The sequence below is a fragment of the Heloderma suspectum genome, chromosome 1, assembly GCF_057233095.1.
Source record: "Heloderma suspectum isolate Gila_16-S chromosome 1, 16-S_ref, whole genome shotgun sequence".
Classification (NCBI taxonomy): Eukaryota; Metazoa; Chordata; class Lepidosauria; order Squamata; family Helodermatidae; genus Heloderma; species Heloderma suspectum.
In genome coordinates, this window is record NC_139458.1 from 71,571,186 (window position 1) to 71,585,744 (window position 14,559).

Consider the following 14,559-nt stretch of genomic DNA (forward strand, 5'->3'; position numbering starts at 1 on the left):
GACCGAACACGTTGGCGCTCGGCCCCCCGAAGTTTCGGGGAGAAATTCTCCGCCATCCCTAGTTCCAATCCCCTCACCCAACCAGGAAGTATGTGTCTTCGAAGTGACTTATAAAGGTGTGGAGCACTCGTTCATGGAACCCTGTGTGAACCAAAGCTGATCTTTTGAACAATTTGGGTAAGCCACCATTTGCTTCTCCTTCTGTTTTCATGGAGACCCCACCCGCTGGTGCACTCCAGATGTGTTGAAATACAACTCCCAGATTCCCCCAACCAGCGTGACTGACTGGGGGATGCTGGAAGTTGTAGCCCAACATATCTGGAGGGCACCAGATTGGGGAAGGCTTTGCTTTTGTATTTAAATACAGTAAATGGTACTGTATTTAATTGCTTTGCTTTTTATTTTGTTGTGCTTACCCTTTACTGTTTTTTTTTTAAATCTTGGTGAGCTGCCATGTTTATTTTTGTAACAGAAAAGTAACAACAAAAATGATAACGTTTCTAAGAACAGCGGCAACACTATTTTTTTAAATGCTAGTATATTGATCAATCTGCTGAATTACAAAACTATAGGTTTAAAGAGTGAAGATAAGTGAGAACAGAAAAGTTTGGCAACTGGCAAACATTTCTGTAGAAATGGAAGTATTACGGTGAAGCAAGACATAATATGAAAACAGAGCTCCGGGCAAATTCTCAAGCTTTCACTCATACCTGTTTTCCTCCCAGCTTGGTAACTAAAGTGACAGACATACATACCAGCAAATAAACTACTGATTCAACTGCCCCTCAACACACATTTCAGGCTGTCTGTCACATGCACCTTTTAAAAAAAGTCACATGCACATTCACGTATCTGTTTATTCATTTCCTTTTTTTTTTTTTAAATAAACTTTTTAAAAATCACAGGAACTAGCCAATCAACACTGTGCACAGTTGCTTGGAATTTGCAGAACTGTTTTCTTCAGAGCTTGGCCCTGGAGAGGAAGAGGTATGTTTGAACTGAGCACAGTGAAGCTGCTTTCCAGAATGGTCTCACATGTGTCTTCATCCTTAGAATCGAAAGGATGGCTTACTCTTGCTAGGTGACATGGGACCACAGGCCAGCAATACCATTTCAGTTCTTCTAAAGAAATGGGGACAAACAACTCATACCATGAGTAGCTACTGCTAGTGATAGCTATATTTAAAGGGGGACACAGAACAGCAATGACAGTTCTGACTGAAACCCAGAATGGATTCACAGCCCCACTGACGTCGAAGCCACCAGCCTCCACTGATGAAAGATCTTATGCAAACTTCCCTGATGGACTATTATTTACACACAAGAGATTTATTTATTTATTTATTTCATTTCTATACTGCCTATTAGCCAAAGCTCTCTGGGCGGTTCACAAAAATTAAATGGAGATGAAGTCAGAGGCATATTTTGGAAGTTATGAAAAAATCACAGCAAGACATGATGTTATGAAAGACTTGTGCATCCTATTTCCAAGCCCTTGGGTATCATACAAAGGAGGAACTTGTGCATCTTTCCACAGGAGTCCCCCTCCCCTCTGTTCCCATACACACACTGTGATTTGAATAGCACTGATCACCTGTTAGATGGCTATAAGGATAGAGGAAACCTAGGCTAAGTTTGGTGACTGCTTCCGAAAGTTGATTTCATAGCCTTAAATAATGGATCTTTTTGTGTAGGTTTTTTGGATTGCGGAAGCCTCCTTCTGATTTTAAATTGGCTTCTATGGATCAGAAAGGTTGCTTTAGCTTTTTCTGTTTTACTAATTGTCTCAGATTTTCTAGATAACAAATAACACCCCATATGATGCTAATACATTCCCATTAGTTTGCTTTCAGATGAGAGGCTTCTGCACATTTCCTGAGGGCTACAGGAAATGTACTGGCCCAGAAGGAAGTTAGATGGTGGCATTTCATTTTGCAGAAGATCTTCTGTCCATAGCAAGGAGCTGTTCACTTAATCCAGTGGTGCAGAACTACTCATAACAATGCACCTCTCTGAAGCACAGAAAAAAAGGCTGATATGCATGGCAGTGATACGTTAGCAAAAAAAAAGTGGAAGGAGATGTGACAGAGAACCTCCATCCCCCTCCAATATTTCCTGATCTATCTGCAAAAGAACTGTAGAACTACCTGACCTGGTGCTTCTCCTGCAAGCTCTGAACAGTCGTAAGAGACTGGCCGTAGTCTCTGGAGGATGCCGGGGAGAGTTTCTCACGAATCCAGGTCAACTCCTCATTGACATCCTGGAGGAACTGGTACTGCAGCCTGCTGGCCTCCAACCACGCACGCCTCTCCTGTAATGGCTCCCTAAGACTCTTGTACCTGAAGATTCAGAATGAAGCCTCAGTTTCATTGTTAAGAAAGATTATAGATTAATATACACCCAGTGCAGTGCCATGACTAGGAACACGAGGCTGATCAAGACAGAGGAAGGGTGACGATAGAATAAATGGTGAAAAAGAATATACTTAAAAGGGAGAAAGAGAAGAGAGAGAGAAAAAGGGGAAATAGAGAACCATTTTAGCACCTGTGCACCACCTGGTCAACCCTCTCCTCAATCTCATCTGCCAGAAAATGCTTCTCTTGTTGGAATTCTTGCACTGTGTTGACAAGGCCTTGCAATTGGTCCCTATGGCCAGCAAAGCTTTCTTCCAGTTCCTCCTGTTTCTTGAGGAGGTCGTTCAGAACCTGGAGATGATTGCTGTCTTCTGGTGCTTTCATCTCACTTTCTAGATCTTCCAACCATTTCTCCGCATCATCCACAATGCGTAGGAAATGTAGGGCCTGAAGCCAGAGAGAAAAGGTCCAGATGTAATCTGACATTTAAAATTTGAAAACAACAACAACAACAACAACATACAAAATACTTTGTAGACTGATCAGGTCTGTCTTATTCTCCACAACAGCCATTTACAAGAACAAACATAAACAGAATGGATCTACTGAGTTTTACTTTTGCACTTTTCCTAATACGTACAGGTTTTTTGCAAGCAATGTTCTCTAATATAATGTGCCTTTGAATGTTCATTTCACCAGTATATGCATTTTTGTGTGCACTTTCCCCTAATATCCATGTTTTGTACACAGTTTTTGATTGCAGAACTGCATCGCAACGTTCGCAGAAGTGTGAAAATCAACATTTGCGTATTGGTTTAGGAATTGTGAATTAGTTAAGTTCTCATTAAAAAGCAACAAAACAAATTTCTCCCCCATCAATAGCATCATTACAGATACAACTGATGGTGAGAATCCCTCTCTACCTCCAGGGTTTTCGTTTACCTTGTAGGCATCCTGCATCTTCCTTCTCTTTTCATGGCAGTTTTCCAGCAACTCATCCCAAAGCTCATCCATTTCCTTCAGTCTGGTCTGGATGGCATCAGGGGCACAGTGTCCCTCCCGGAGCATTTTTTCTCCTTCCTGCATTAAAAAAAGAAGAAATTAAAATCCTCTCCTTTTGGCAACTCTTTCTGAATTATGTCCTTAAATATTGATACCTTCAAGCAATCCTGTCTTCTTTGCAACTCACAATTAAAGTTCAAGTGATTTATGCTTCTGGCAAGATCAGGCTGCAAATAATTTCTTTGGTTAAGATTTTCCTGGCTTCATGCAGCTCTTTATTCACTTACAGCTTTGATGCTATCAAGGTGGTTTCTGTTGGCCACAATTTCCGCCTGGAAAGTCTGGTGCTTTTGCAGTTTGGCCTGAAGATTGCTTGGGTCTCTCCAGCTCTCATCAAGGGCAATGCTGTTTTTTTCAGTCATCCAGACTGCCACCTTTGGGGGAAAAAACAAAACAAGGAGCCAAAAAAAGAAAGCGCTGTCTTCGCCTCATTTTATCAGTCTTCCCTCTGAGGAAGAAGAGATACTGAGAAACTTGATTCCCTCGTAGAAAGAAAGACTGTGACTCGGTGGTAGACCACAGGCTTTGCCTGCAAAAGATCCCCAATATATCTAGGTAGGGGTAGGAAAAAACACTATCTAGAGGCCTGAAAACGTCACTGCAAGTCAGTGCAGATGATACTGGGCTAGATGTACCAATGGTCTGACTCAGTATAAGGGAGCTTCCTATGTTCCTAAGGGACTATTTTATTCACTGAGGGCACAATCCTGTGGGGATGGCCATAAGCTTTGAACTCAGAGGCTTATGGCCATCCAACGCAGAGCAATCTTTGCCTCTGCGCCCCTCCCGTTCTGCATTTCAGCTAGGTGGGCTTTTTCGCCCATCTAACTGAGGCATCAGGGAGCGGGAGAGAAGGAGGCCGGGGACGCCGGAAGATTTCTCATCGGCCGGTCTCCCCAGTCCCCTCCCTGACCTGTCCATGGGAAAGCCCCCTTTCCCTTCCCTCCGAGGTCACCTTTGTGACCTTGGAGAGGCAGCCAGTGTAGTTCTCTCCACGCCGGCTGCGAGGGGGAAGGGGCAGGGAGCTCAGACTCCTGGGTCCAAGGTTGGAGCGCTGACTCTGACCTTGGATCCAGGAATCCAAATTATCCTTTGCCCTGCACCCCCAGAGGCCATAGGATTGCTCTCTTAGAAAATGTAGACACTGGGGGGTTGGACTCGATGGCCTTGTAGGCCCCTTCCAACCCTACTGTTCTATGATTCTATGACTGCCCATCAGCATAAACTCCCGGGAAGGCACACCGTTAAAAGATCTCAAAAGTTGTTTCACAACTCCTCCTCTCTCTGCCCCCAATCCTGTCCTCAAACCCTCTTCAGGTGTTCCACTCAACGATGCAGAGGGGGACAGCAGGCGACAGGATCTCCCTCTCCATATATTCACAGAATTCCTGAAGGGACCGCCATGCATACCGCTGTAGGTGCGAACGGCTCTGTCCACAGGAATGGGCTCCTAAGGAGCAGCAAAAGGTTCCCGCTTTTGTGGACAGAGCCCTTTGCGTGTAGAGCTGTATGCGCAGAGGGCTCCATTCAGGTGTTCAATAAACACATGGAGGGGTGCCATCTCCCTCTGTATGTTCATCAGTCACATGACTCTGAAGCCAGGGGGCTTAAGTCTTGTTCCGGTTACAGTTCTACATCAGGAGACTAAGGATGCTTCCAGATGAGGCTCTTATCCCATCACTGCCCTGCCTCATTGAAGGCATTGTGTGGGGAGTCCAGAAGATGTTGTTTCCCACTCATAACCCTCCTGTGTGTTCCCACTGCTTCTTCCATCTTTTTTCTTATCACCAAAAATCCGTTAAGGAGAAAAAGACAGAATAGCTACACAACTTCCAATGGGCCGTGCTAGGAGCCTTCCATCTGGAAGCACCTTAATTCTCTCAGCAACCTCATATATGTATCTCAGTAAACCAAGCTAACTGATATGCTATACCTCAAAGGAATGACGCAGAAATTTTTGTAGTAGCCATGACTCCTCCAACAAACGCCTGCGAGCTAAAGCAATTTCCAGAAGTCTCTCCTTTCTAAGCAAGAAGAAATATTATTGGTGATAAGACGATACAGAGGGCTGACATAACACTTTCACGATCTACTTCCAAAATGAGTTCAAAATATATGCTTCACATTTGGAGAATAATTCAAGAATGACAGAACTTGGCATGGTTGGCAAGGAGATGCCTGAACTACGAAGAGCAAGAAAGAGGCCAGCATCTAGGAATGCCTGTTGCCAGGAAATCTGTTTTATTTCTGGCTTGACGGGGTTTTCCAGAGTGCCCAACTCGGCTCGCATTTGTGGGCCAAACTGCGGGTTTTTTTCTGAACTCCAGTAACTTTTTCTGTATTTTAAAATTTTATGTGCAAATAGAGATTTGTGAGAATTGTGGCCACAATTTGCACAGATCTCTATTTGTGCATTTTTTTTTAAAAAAAGCCAAATCCACAAACTGGCCTGACTCAATGCAGATTGAATTGGGCCAGTTCACAGAAAATGGACTGAAGGCTGGGGGGGCGAAACTCCGAAGCTCGTCAAGCTCCACCCCCAAAATGGATTCCTCTGACATCCCTACCAGTAACAGAGCAGCATGTAAAAATCAGCACTCCCTATCCTATGCATGTTTAGACAGAAAAAAGTCTGTTCATTTCTAAACATGCATAGGATTGTACCCTTAGAAGCATATACCCCCAGCCAGATATTTCCTTACCACAAGCGTAGGCAACCTGATGAACCCCAGATGTTTTGGACTACAACTTCCATCATTTCTGACCATTAGCCATCCTGGCTGGGGCTTATGAGAATTGTAGTCTGAAACATCTGGAGGTTACTACATTGCCTACCTCTCCTCTAGCACCATGCACTTATTTAAATATCATCTAGATTGCCCTAAATGAATAACCCAGCCGGTGTGCTTTTGTTGGAAGAGCAGAGGAATGCTCCTGATGAATGGAACACTTCAGGGTGAGTGGTAAGTAATAAAGAGACCATGGAAAGGTGGGTCACTGCTTGAGGTGTATAGGATATTACAGACAAAACTGGAGAAAAGGGTTAGTTGGTGCTACCTCCTCAGCACCGCTTGGCACTTGTTCATGATGTTATCAGAGTCGTAATGCTGACTGTCCCTCAGCTGCTGGGCAAAGGAGGCCATTACGTCAATCTTCTCCAGCTGGGTTTCCAGTTCCTTTTCAAAGTGCATGTGTTTTAGCTGCAGGCACTCCACACTGGACACTGAATCCTGAACGGGACGATACGAATTGGCAACATGGGAAGCCGCCATCTATCAGGTCAGAATATTTGTCTGTCTACCCCAGTATTGTCTACTCTGGCTGTGGCAGGGGCTCCCCAGTCTTAGGCACAGATCTCCCACATCACCTGCCAGCTGATCATTTAAACTGGAGACATCAGGGACTGAACTTGGGACCATCTGGATGCAAAGCAGATGTCTACCATTGAACTATGATCTCTCCCCTAAGTTGGGGGCTGGTTTTGGTCAGTTCTTTCTTGGACCATTTTCCAGATCCAAAGGCCCATCTCTGTTTATCAAAGTTCTCCAAAGTGTTATGAAAATGTTGCTTTTCGAATGCAACACTGCAAAACATCAAGTTCCAAAGGCTCCAGTTGGCTTTATGAGAAAGTGGCCATTGTTAGGGGCCAGAGGTAGGGCAGCAGTTTGTCAGGTGCTGCCCCACTGCAGCCTTCCCCAACCTGGTGCCCTCCAGATGTGTTGGACTACAACTCCCAGCTATGCTGGCTGGGGGATTCTGAGAGTTGTAGTCCAATGTATCTGGAGGGCACCGGGTTGGAGAAGGCTGCCCTACTGCATATGCTTCAGCCTTGCAATAATATTTGGGAACAAAAGCAGTTTGGAGGAGGATGGTACAGAGGAGGAAGCAATGGACAGGAAGTGTATAAAGAAGTAGGAGGCAGGAGCTGAGGAACCCAATGGGCCTAGAGCCGTCTCCAACCTGGTACCCTCCAGATGTTTTACAGTACAACTCCCATCAGCCCCAGCCAGCATGGCCAATGGTCAGGAATGCTGTGAGTTCTAGTCCAAAACATCTGGAGGGCACCAGGTTGGGGACAGCTGGACTAGTGAATAGTGGAGGCATTCAAGATGAGGCTGGACAGCCATCTGTTGGGGATGCTGTGACTTGGATTCCTGCATTGAGCAGGGGGTTGGACTCGATGGTCTTGTAGGCCCCTTCCAACCCTACTATTCTATGATTCTGTGATGAAAAAAGATGAAAGTAAGTTTACTTAAGGGTGATTATTTTATGCTTCTCCTGTGTGTCAACGTCTTTCTCTTTCCACTGAAAATTGTCCATTTTTAAAAATTTAAGATATTTGTATGCTGCCTTTAAGATAACACCCCCCATCTGTGGCCTTCAAGGTGGCTTCCAAAATTTGACATGAACTCAATAATAAAGCAAGAAACTTAGATGCAAAATTAACCATTAATAAAAAAATAGTTAAACTAAAACATACTACCTAATAAAAGAAAGAATGCCAATGAATCTTTGAACAACAGTAGCTATATTGTACTTACCCCCAAGTCTGTGTTTGCTAGGAAGGCCTCTTTGCTGCTAAGCCAACTTTCATTCTTCTCCACATAACCAAAGAAATTCTGTGCAGAGAGAAAGAAAAAGATGGTGAGCTCAGTTCCTTCCCAATAAAACCAGGATAGTGCAAAGTTCAGTGGAGTTTACTTGGAAGGAAGAATGCTTAGCACTGGACAAACAAGTTACTACTGGATACTCCAGCAATATTTATAAGTGGGGATGGCACATGTGTCCAATCAGGTCTGGGAGTCCAGTGGACTCCCCGCACGCCTGCTGCCCCAGGCTGCGCCTGCCGAGCCCCTTGCCCTGCCCGACACACACACCCTGCTCGCTGAGCCACCGCACTCACCCTGGGCCTGTCCAGTGATCTCTGTGGCTGCCATTTTGCAAAATCAAAATGGCAGCCACAGATATGCACACATTTTCTCTTACACAAAACAACGCTGTGAATAGCCAATATATGCAAGGTTACGCCTGTAACCTTGCGTATATCAGCCATTCACAGCACCATTTTGCGTAAGAGCATATGTCCACATATTTGCGGCTGCCATTGTTTTTGCAAAATGGCAACCACAGAGATCGCCAGACGGACCCAGTGTGAGTGCAGGCACCTCGACGAGTGGGGCAGGGGGAGGTTGTGTGCGGGTCTGGGGGCACACAAGTGGGGTCCGGGGCTTGGCAGGGGCCTGGATAACCCAGACAGGGAGGTGCCCATCCATCCCTACTTATAAGCATCCCAGTAGAACCACTGCCAATATTAAAAGGTGGTGCAGCAGATAGTTGCAGGATTCAGAATAATGTTTAACTCACTCAGGTGGTGACTGCTGTGTGTTTGTGTTTTTTTGTTTGCAGGTCTGCTGTGTTTAGCTACCTCTCCCTTCCCTAGAGAAGAATTAGGAAGCAAACCTCTACCAGGTCCCCTGAATCCAATATTTGTCCACCAAATTGAGAAGTGTCTACTCTGGTTGACTGGTAGGAGTTTTCTAGGGTCGGATAGGGATGTACGAAAGTCACTTACCTTGAACGAAATTTGATTCGCGGTGGGGGGGAGGCGCTCCATCCCTCCCCCCGAAATTCTGGCCGGGGGGGGAGGCGCTCCGTCCTTCCCCCCCGAAATTCTGGCCGGGAGGGGAGGCGTTCCGTCCCTCCACCCCCGAATCCTGGCCGGCCGGGCCGCAAATGGCGGCGGCCATAGCCGCCGCCGTTTGCCTCCCTGCAGTCAGCCGTGATAAGATACATAAATGTTTACGTAGCCTATCATGGCTGAGTAAAACAAACAAACAAACAAACAAACCGCGCATATGCAAATGGCGGCGCCCATGGGCGCCACCATTTGCGTTCCTTATTTTGGCACGTCTAGTCTACGTAAACATTTACATAGACTATGGCGAAAATAAGGGGAACACAAATAGCGTAGACGCTACGCTATTTGTGTTCCCCTTATTTTCGCCATAGTCTACGTAAATGTTTACGTAGACTAGACGTGCCAAAATAAGGAACGCGCCATTTGCGTACGCGCAGTTTTTTTTTTTACTCAGCCGTGATAGGCTATGTAAACATTTACATAGCCTATCACGGTATTTTTTAAAAATCTAGCCATGATAGGCTACGTAAATCTTTACGTAGCCTATCACGTTTTGTTGTTGTGGTTTTTTTTTTACTGGAAATGGTGGCGGCGGCAGCTGGTCGGAAGACTGGCCGCCGCCGCCACACCGCCGCCGCACCGCTGCCGGAGCCGCCGCTGCCGCCAGGAGGATTCGCCCAAGGTAAGTCCCGTCCCGGGGGGGCGCAGACTGTTTCGCCACCAATTTTGGGGGGCCGAATGTGCTGGCATTCGGCCTCCCCGAGATTTGTGGTGAAATTCTCTGACATCCCTAGGGTCGGACAGAAATCTTACACATCACCTGCTACCTTATCTTTTAACTGGAGATGCGAGGGATTAAACTTCAACCCTTCTACGTGTAATGCAGCTGCTTGACCAATGAGCTATGATCTCTCTTCAACTTGAACATCACTTATAAAGGAAGGAGGACCTTTAAATATATGCATGGTGCCATGGTCTCCTCACTAAGGAACATCCGCTGTTTTCTACACACCCATGAACAGAGAGAATAGCTTCCATGTGAGAGGGCACAAACATGATTTCTAGAAAAAGTCTCAGTTCCTCTCATTTAGAAGTTGAGCTTTACCACATGACAAAAACTCTTTAAATGATGCATTTTAGGGGGGATACATATACACACCGCCAAACTCCCTTAAAAGAGAACAAATCAAAACTAACTGCTGGTTTGAATTTGAGCTGAAGTTGAGTTTGGCAAGTCAAAGCAACAACAAGGCGATGCAGTTGTCCTTTGATTGCATTTCTCCTTTCCTCCACTTTGGTTAGGGGCAACTCCGCCCTTTAAAGCAGATGTGCAGAAACTCAGGTCTGGGGGCCAAATCAAACCCTCCAGGGGTCCCAGTCTGGTCCTCTGGGGCTCCCCAGAAGGCCACGCACCCCCTCACCTGGCTCCACCCCCCAGCACCAAATTATTTGGTGTTTTCCCAGTTTTTGTGCCGTTTTTCCCCCCATTCTGAATGATTGAAATACCTCTCCTCAGTCTTAGTTACTGGTGGCAAGAACTTCACGCGAAAATATGCTGGTATCTTGGCCCCGTCCACCACTGGGATGCAGCCCTCAAGAGGTAATCTGGCTTCAGGCTGAAAGAGGATCTGAACCCCTTCTTTATAGCTCCATGATTCTGCTCATGGATGTTTCCCAACAAGTCTTGCTCTGATCCTGGCTGGCTGCTTCAGACCATTTCAGAGAGCTTTGGCTATTGGGTGATATAGAAACGTAATAAATAAAACAAAAATGTCTTTACCTACCTGTAAGTCTCTGGCTTGAAAGAGTCTTAGATTTTGTTCTCGCCAGGCCTGGATCATTTCAGTCAATGCCTCTTGTAGACTGACGAGGGAATGGTGGATCTCAGGGCTTGCGTAATGACTAGAGTTGGCAAGTGTCTGACCGTAGTTGCTGAGTGCACTGAACTGATCCCCTCGTGCTTCAACCTCTGCCTATATTGGATAGATTGATGTCAAATGTTCATGCAGAACCAGCTATCCAGGAAACTGGTCTTTAGGGGACAAAAATAGATTCTGCACAGAAACCTTCCAATATTAACATTTATATGGAAAGACATGAGCCCTTGGGTTGGGTCACTGAAACAGCACAGGAAACTCGGAGCTAAAAATTATAGAGAAAAAAAAACTATCCTCTCTATGACTCTAGCAAAAGCTGGTGCCCTTCCAAGTCAAATCTGGGATTTATTTGGGAACTGCTAGCAGGAAATGAAAAATGTTTAAAATACTAATTACTTTTTAAAACAACAACAACAACACACAGGGTGGTAACTGCACAGTGATTTTTTTTACTTTTTCTCTCCGTTCCCAAATAGATTCTGGTCCATTTCATTATGGGTGCTCCCCAGAGGAGGCTTTTATTGTGCCTGCCTCATTCACAGAATTTCGGGGGGTGTCCAGGTGACGTCATCTGCTTCCATTTGTAAGCCTCCTGTGTTTTCTCATGACTTTTTCCATCTTTGTTCTTACCACAGAAGATCCGTTAAGGAGGGAAATATGGAATAGCTGCTCAATGCCTTCTGACTGGTAATGCCAGGAGGCCCCATCCATCTGGAAGCACCCCATGCTCAGCACTTTATCACTGTGCTCTTGATGTTAAAGTTATCTAAATTTTCTTCATCCTACACAAACCTTCCCACCATTTGAGATCTATGAGGGAAGCTCTGCTCTGGATCCCATCTCTCTGACAAATTAGATCTTCTGGCTCACCATAGAGGTGGTGCCACAGCTCTAAAAGGCTCTTTCTGGGGAAATCCACTGGAGCCCCACCCTCTGCTTTTAATTCTTTTTTTTAAATACATTTTCTCTCTCAAGGTTGCATTTGCATGAACATGTACACTTAACTTCTGATTGCAGTATTAGGATATAAGGGATTTGGAAGTGATCATTTTTAGGAGCTTTTCTAGATGAGTCTGTTTAACCTGCTGTTTCTACTTCCGGTTTTGTTGCAGAATTAAGATCAGAGCTCTACATGGATTATTGTCCTTTCCTGCTTTTCCACCACATCACCTCTAGGTGCTGCTGCGGTACAGCTGAATAATGCAACTACACTAGTGGGGACTTCCACTTTGTTTTACTTTCAGAAAAAATACTGGATTTCCCCCGCTCCAACCACTCCCCCCCCCACATGAAATTGCTTTTAAAAACTGGAAGTGGAACTGGGTGGTGACATTGTTTAAAGCACCCAGACACAACCATGAGTGAGGAATGATGAGTGCGCAATAAAAAACTCATCTAGAAAAGCTCTGGGATAGATTTGAACAATTAGAGAGACAGGGCACAATTACATGTTACACATAAATCCACCTTGTTGACTTGGATAGGGGGCCACCTCAACTCTGAGGCTCAGCTATACATTATGCTTCACCTTGGACCCAAAGGAAAGGGTCACCTCACCTCATTTTCTGGAGCCTCGGATGTCTTTCCCATTTACTTTTTTGTAGTTTAGAAGAACTGGGTTGAATGTGCAGGCATAGTAACCTTGTCTGAGGGGATGAAGCCTGCCACACTTCAGACAAATAGTTGTGGGATGGTGGTTGTGCTATGTGCCTTTAACATTTGAAGAGTTCTTTTTTATAAAAAGTTTGATGCCCCTCCCTGTGGTAATTTACACAGACATGACACATAATATACACTGGCCCAGATCCCAATTTTAGGGGGCCCTAGGCTGGCTGCCCTTGGTGGACCACTGTAGCACAGACTGGTCCCCAGGCACCTGCGGCCACTTGCCTCCCAGCCTCGCCCTCATGACAGAGAGTGGGTGGGGCAGCTGCCAGCCTCCTCCATGCGCTCACTTGCAGGCTAACCCAGCAGCAGTGGCTCTATGATAGGTCAGCAGCCAAGCTCTGCTCGGCTCCCAGCCCATTACAGCACCACCACCACCATCAGGGAGGGAATGCAAAGGGACCGTTGCCAACCTCTTTCACACACTCACAGGCTCAGACAGCAACAGTGATGGTGATGTACCAGATACGCCTACAAACAAGCAAAGAGGCAGCCAGCTGCCTGCTTGTGCTCATGCTTACCTGGTGGTGGTGGCCTAATGTCGCCCCACCACATGTAAGTCCATGGCAGGCAGCAGGAGGCTGGTGGCTGTAGCAGGATTGCTCCCCAGAGGCTGAAGTGACAATGGCCAAGGGGCCAGGCAAGCTCCTAGTTGGGGGTGGATGCTTGGGTTGCCTTCAAGCTGCAGCATGCAACAGGCCACTTCCCCAACATTCCCTTCCCATGGGAAAGGCTTGGGAGTGGGGTTGGTCGGAGGGGGTGGGCTGGCTACTACAAATTTTGGCTTGGCAGTCAACTAGGAAAAAGCAGAGAAAGCATTGACAGTGCAGTCCTACGCATGCCTGCTCAAAGGGAAGCTTCATTGAGTTCAGTGGGACTTTTCCCCAGGTTAGTGTGCATAGGATTGGAGCCTGAAGCAGCTTCTGATATGTTCTTTCTACTCCTACCCCAATGCACTGGGATGGAAATTCAAAGAAGAGACCTTGTAAAGTCATTCCCTGATTGGAAGCTAGAGCTGCCACAGAACCACACCCTCCCTCCTCTGTCCCACCCTCCTCTCTGCCAAGTGTTTTCTCTTTATGGACTGCTTGGAGGAAGTTACAAAAATGTATCCAATCATTTAAAAATCCCTAAGCTCTGAATCCAATCATTTAAAAATCCCTAATCCCTAACCTCCCGAAGCTCTGAAGCCCCATAGCCAGTCTGCTTTGCTTCAGACTGCTTCAGGGTTGAGGCAGTCTGAAGCGAGTATCTCTGAGGCAGTGATATTTGGTTTGGACTCACACCTCATCTGAGGCAAATGCACAGCCCTAAACTCCTCCCAAAGCAGGTTACCTCCCTGCAGGTGCCAGATCCTGCTTCAGGAGCCAGAATTTGAGCAGAAAAGCTATGAGTGGGGGAAGATTTAAGTAGCCTCTACTGCCATTTCTCTGCTCTGCACTGCCTCATTTTCAAGTTATTTTGCCCCAACTGAAGCAGCCATTGGGTTCTTGCTACAAACATTTGTGTATAATGTGTAGTTCCACCTACAGACAGGCATCACATTACATGATGTGGCTAAAGTATACTGGAAGGAAGCCCTGGGCATAGAGAGTCTATTAAGGGGTCGGAAGATTGAAGAAAATGCTGACAAATGAGGATGGTAGAATCTCAATGGCCACTGATAGACAAATATTCCCATAAAAAAAAACCCCAAGTAACACACATTAAAAAGGAAGACCAAGCAATAAACAACCCACATTTGGGCTTGGAGGAGGACTCTCCAGTTCTGATGGAAGGCACAGAGAATGAAGAATGTGGATGCAGCTACCTGATGAAGTCTGGATTGCCAGTGCCCATACATCCCAGCTGTCAGTTGGCAAGATTGCAGTTGGCAACATCCTTTCGAGCAGGGGTGGGCAAGTTGTGGCCCTCCAGATGTCTTGGCCTACAACTCCCATCAGCTCTAGACTGCTTTATAGAT

General features: G+C 46.0%; 1 protein-coding gene across 1 annotated transcript in view; it reads right to left on the bottom strand.

The window, feature by feature from the left end:
• SPTBN5 (spectrin beta, non-erythrocytic 5) overlaps window positions 1-14,559 on the bottom strand; it is a 176,165-nt gene that overhangs the window by 37,296 nt on the left and 124,310 nt on the right. Inside the window, exons 49-57 of the mRNA XM_084846925.1 lie at window positions 13,147-13,392; window positions 10,839-11,027; window positions 7,958-8,035; window positions 6,474-6,646; window positions 4,827-4,866; window positions 3,644-3,790; window positions 3,297-3,434; window positions 2,545-2,801; window positions 2,153-2,339 (exon numbers count right to left, since the gene is read on the bottom strand). Of these exons, the coding sequence (XP_084703051.1) occupies window positions 2,153-2,339; window positions 2,545-2,801; window positions 3,297-3,434; window positions 3,644-3,790; window positions 4,827-4,866; window positions 6,474-6,646; window positions 7,958-8,035; window positions 10,839-11,027; window positions 13,147-13,392 (1,455 nt within the window). The remainder of the gene's footprint in view (window positions 1-2,152; window positions 2,340-2,544; window positions 2,802-3,296; window positions 3,435-3,643; window positions 3,791-4,826; window positions 4,867-6,473; window positions 6,647-7,957; window positions 8,036-10,838; window positions 11,028-13,146; window positions 13,393-14,559) is intronic.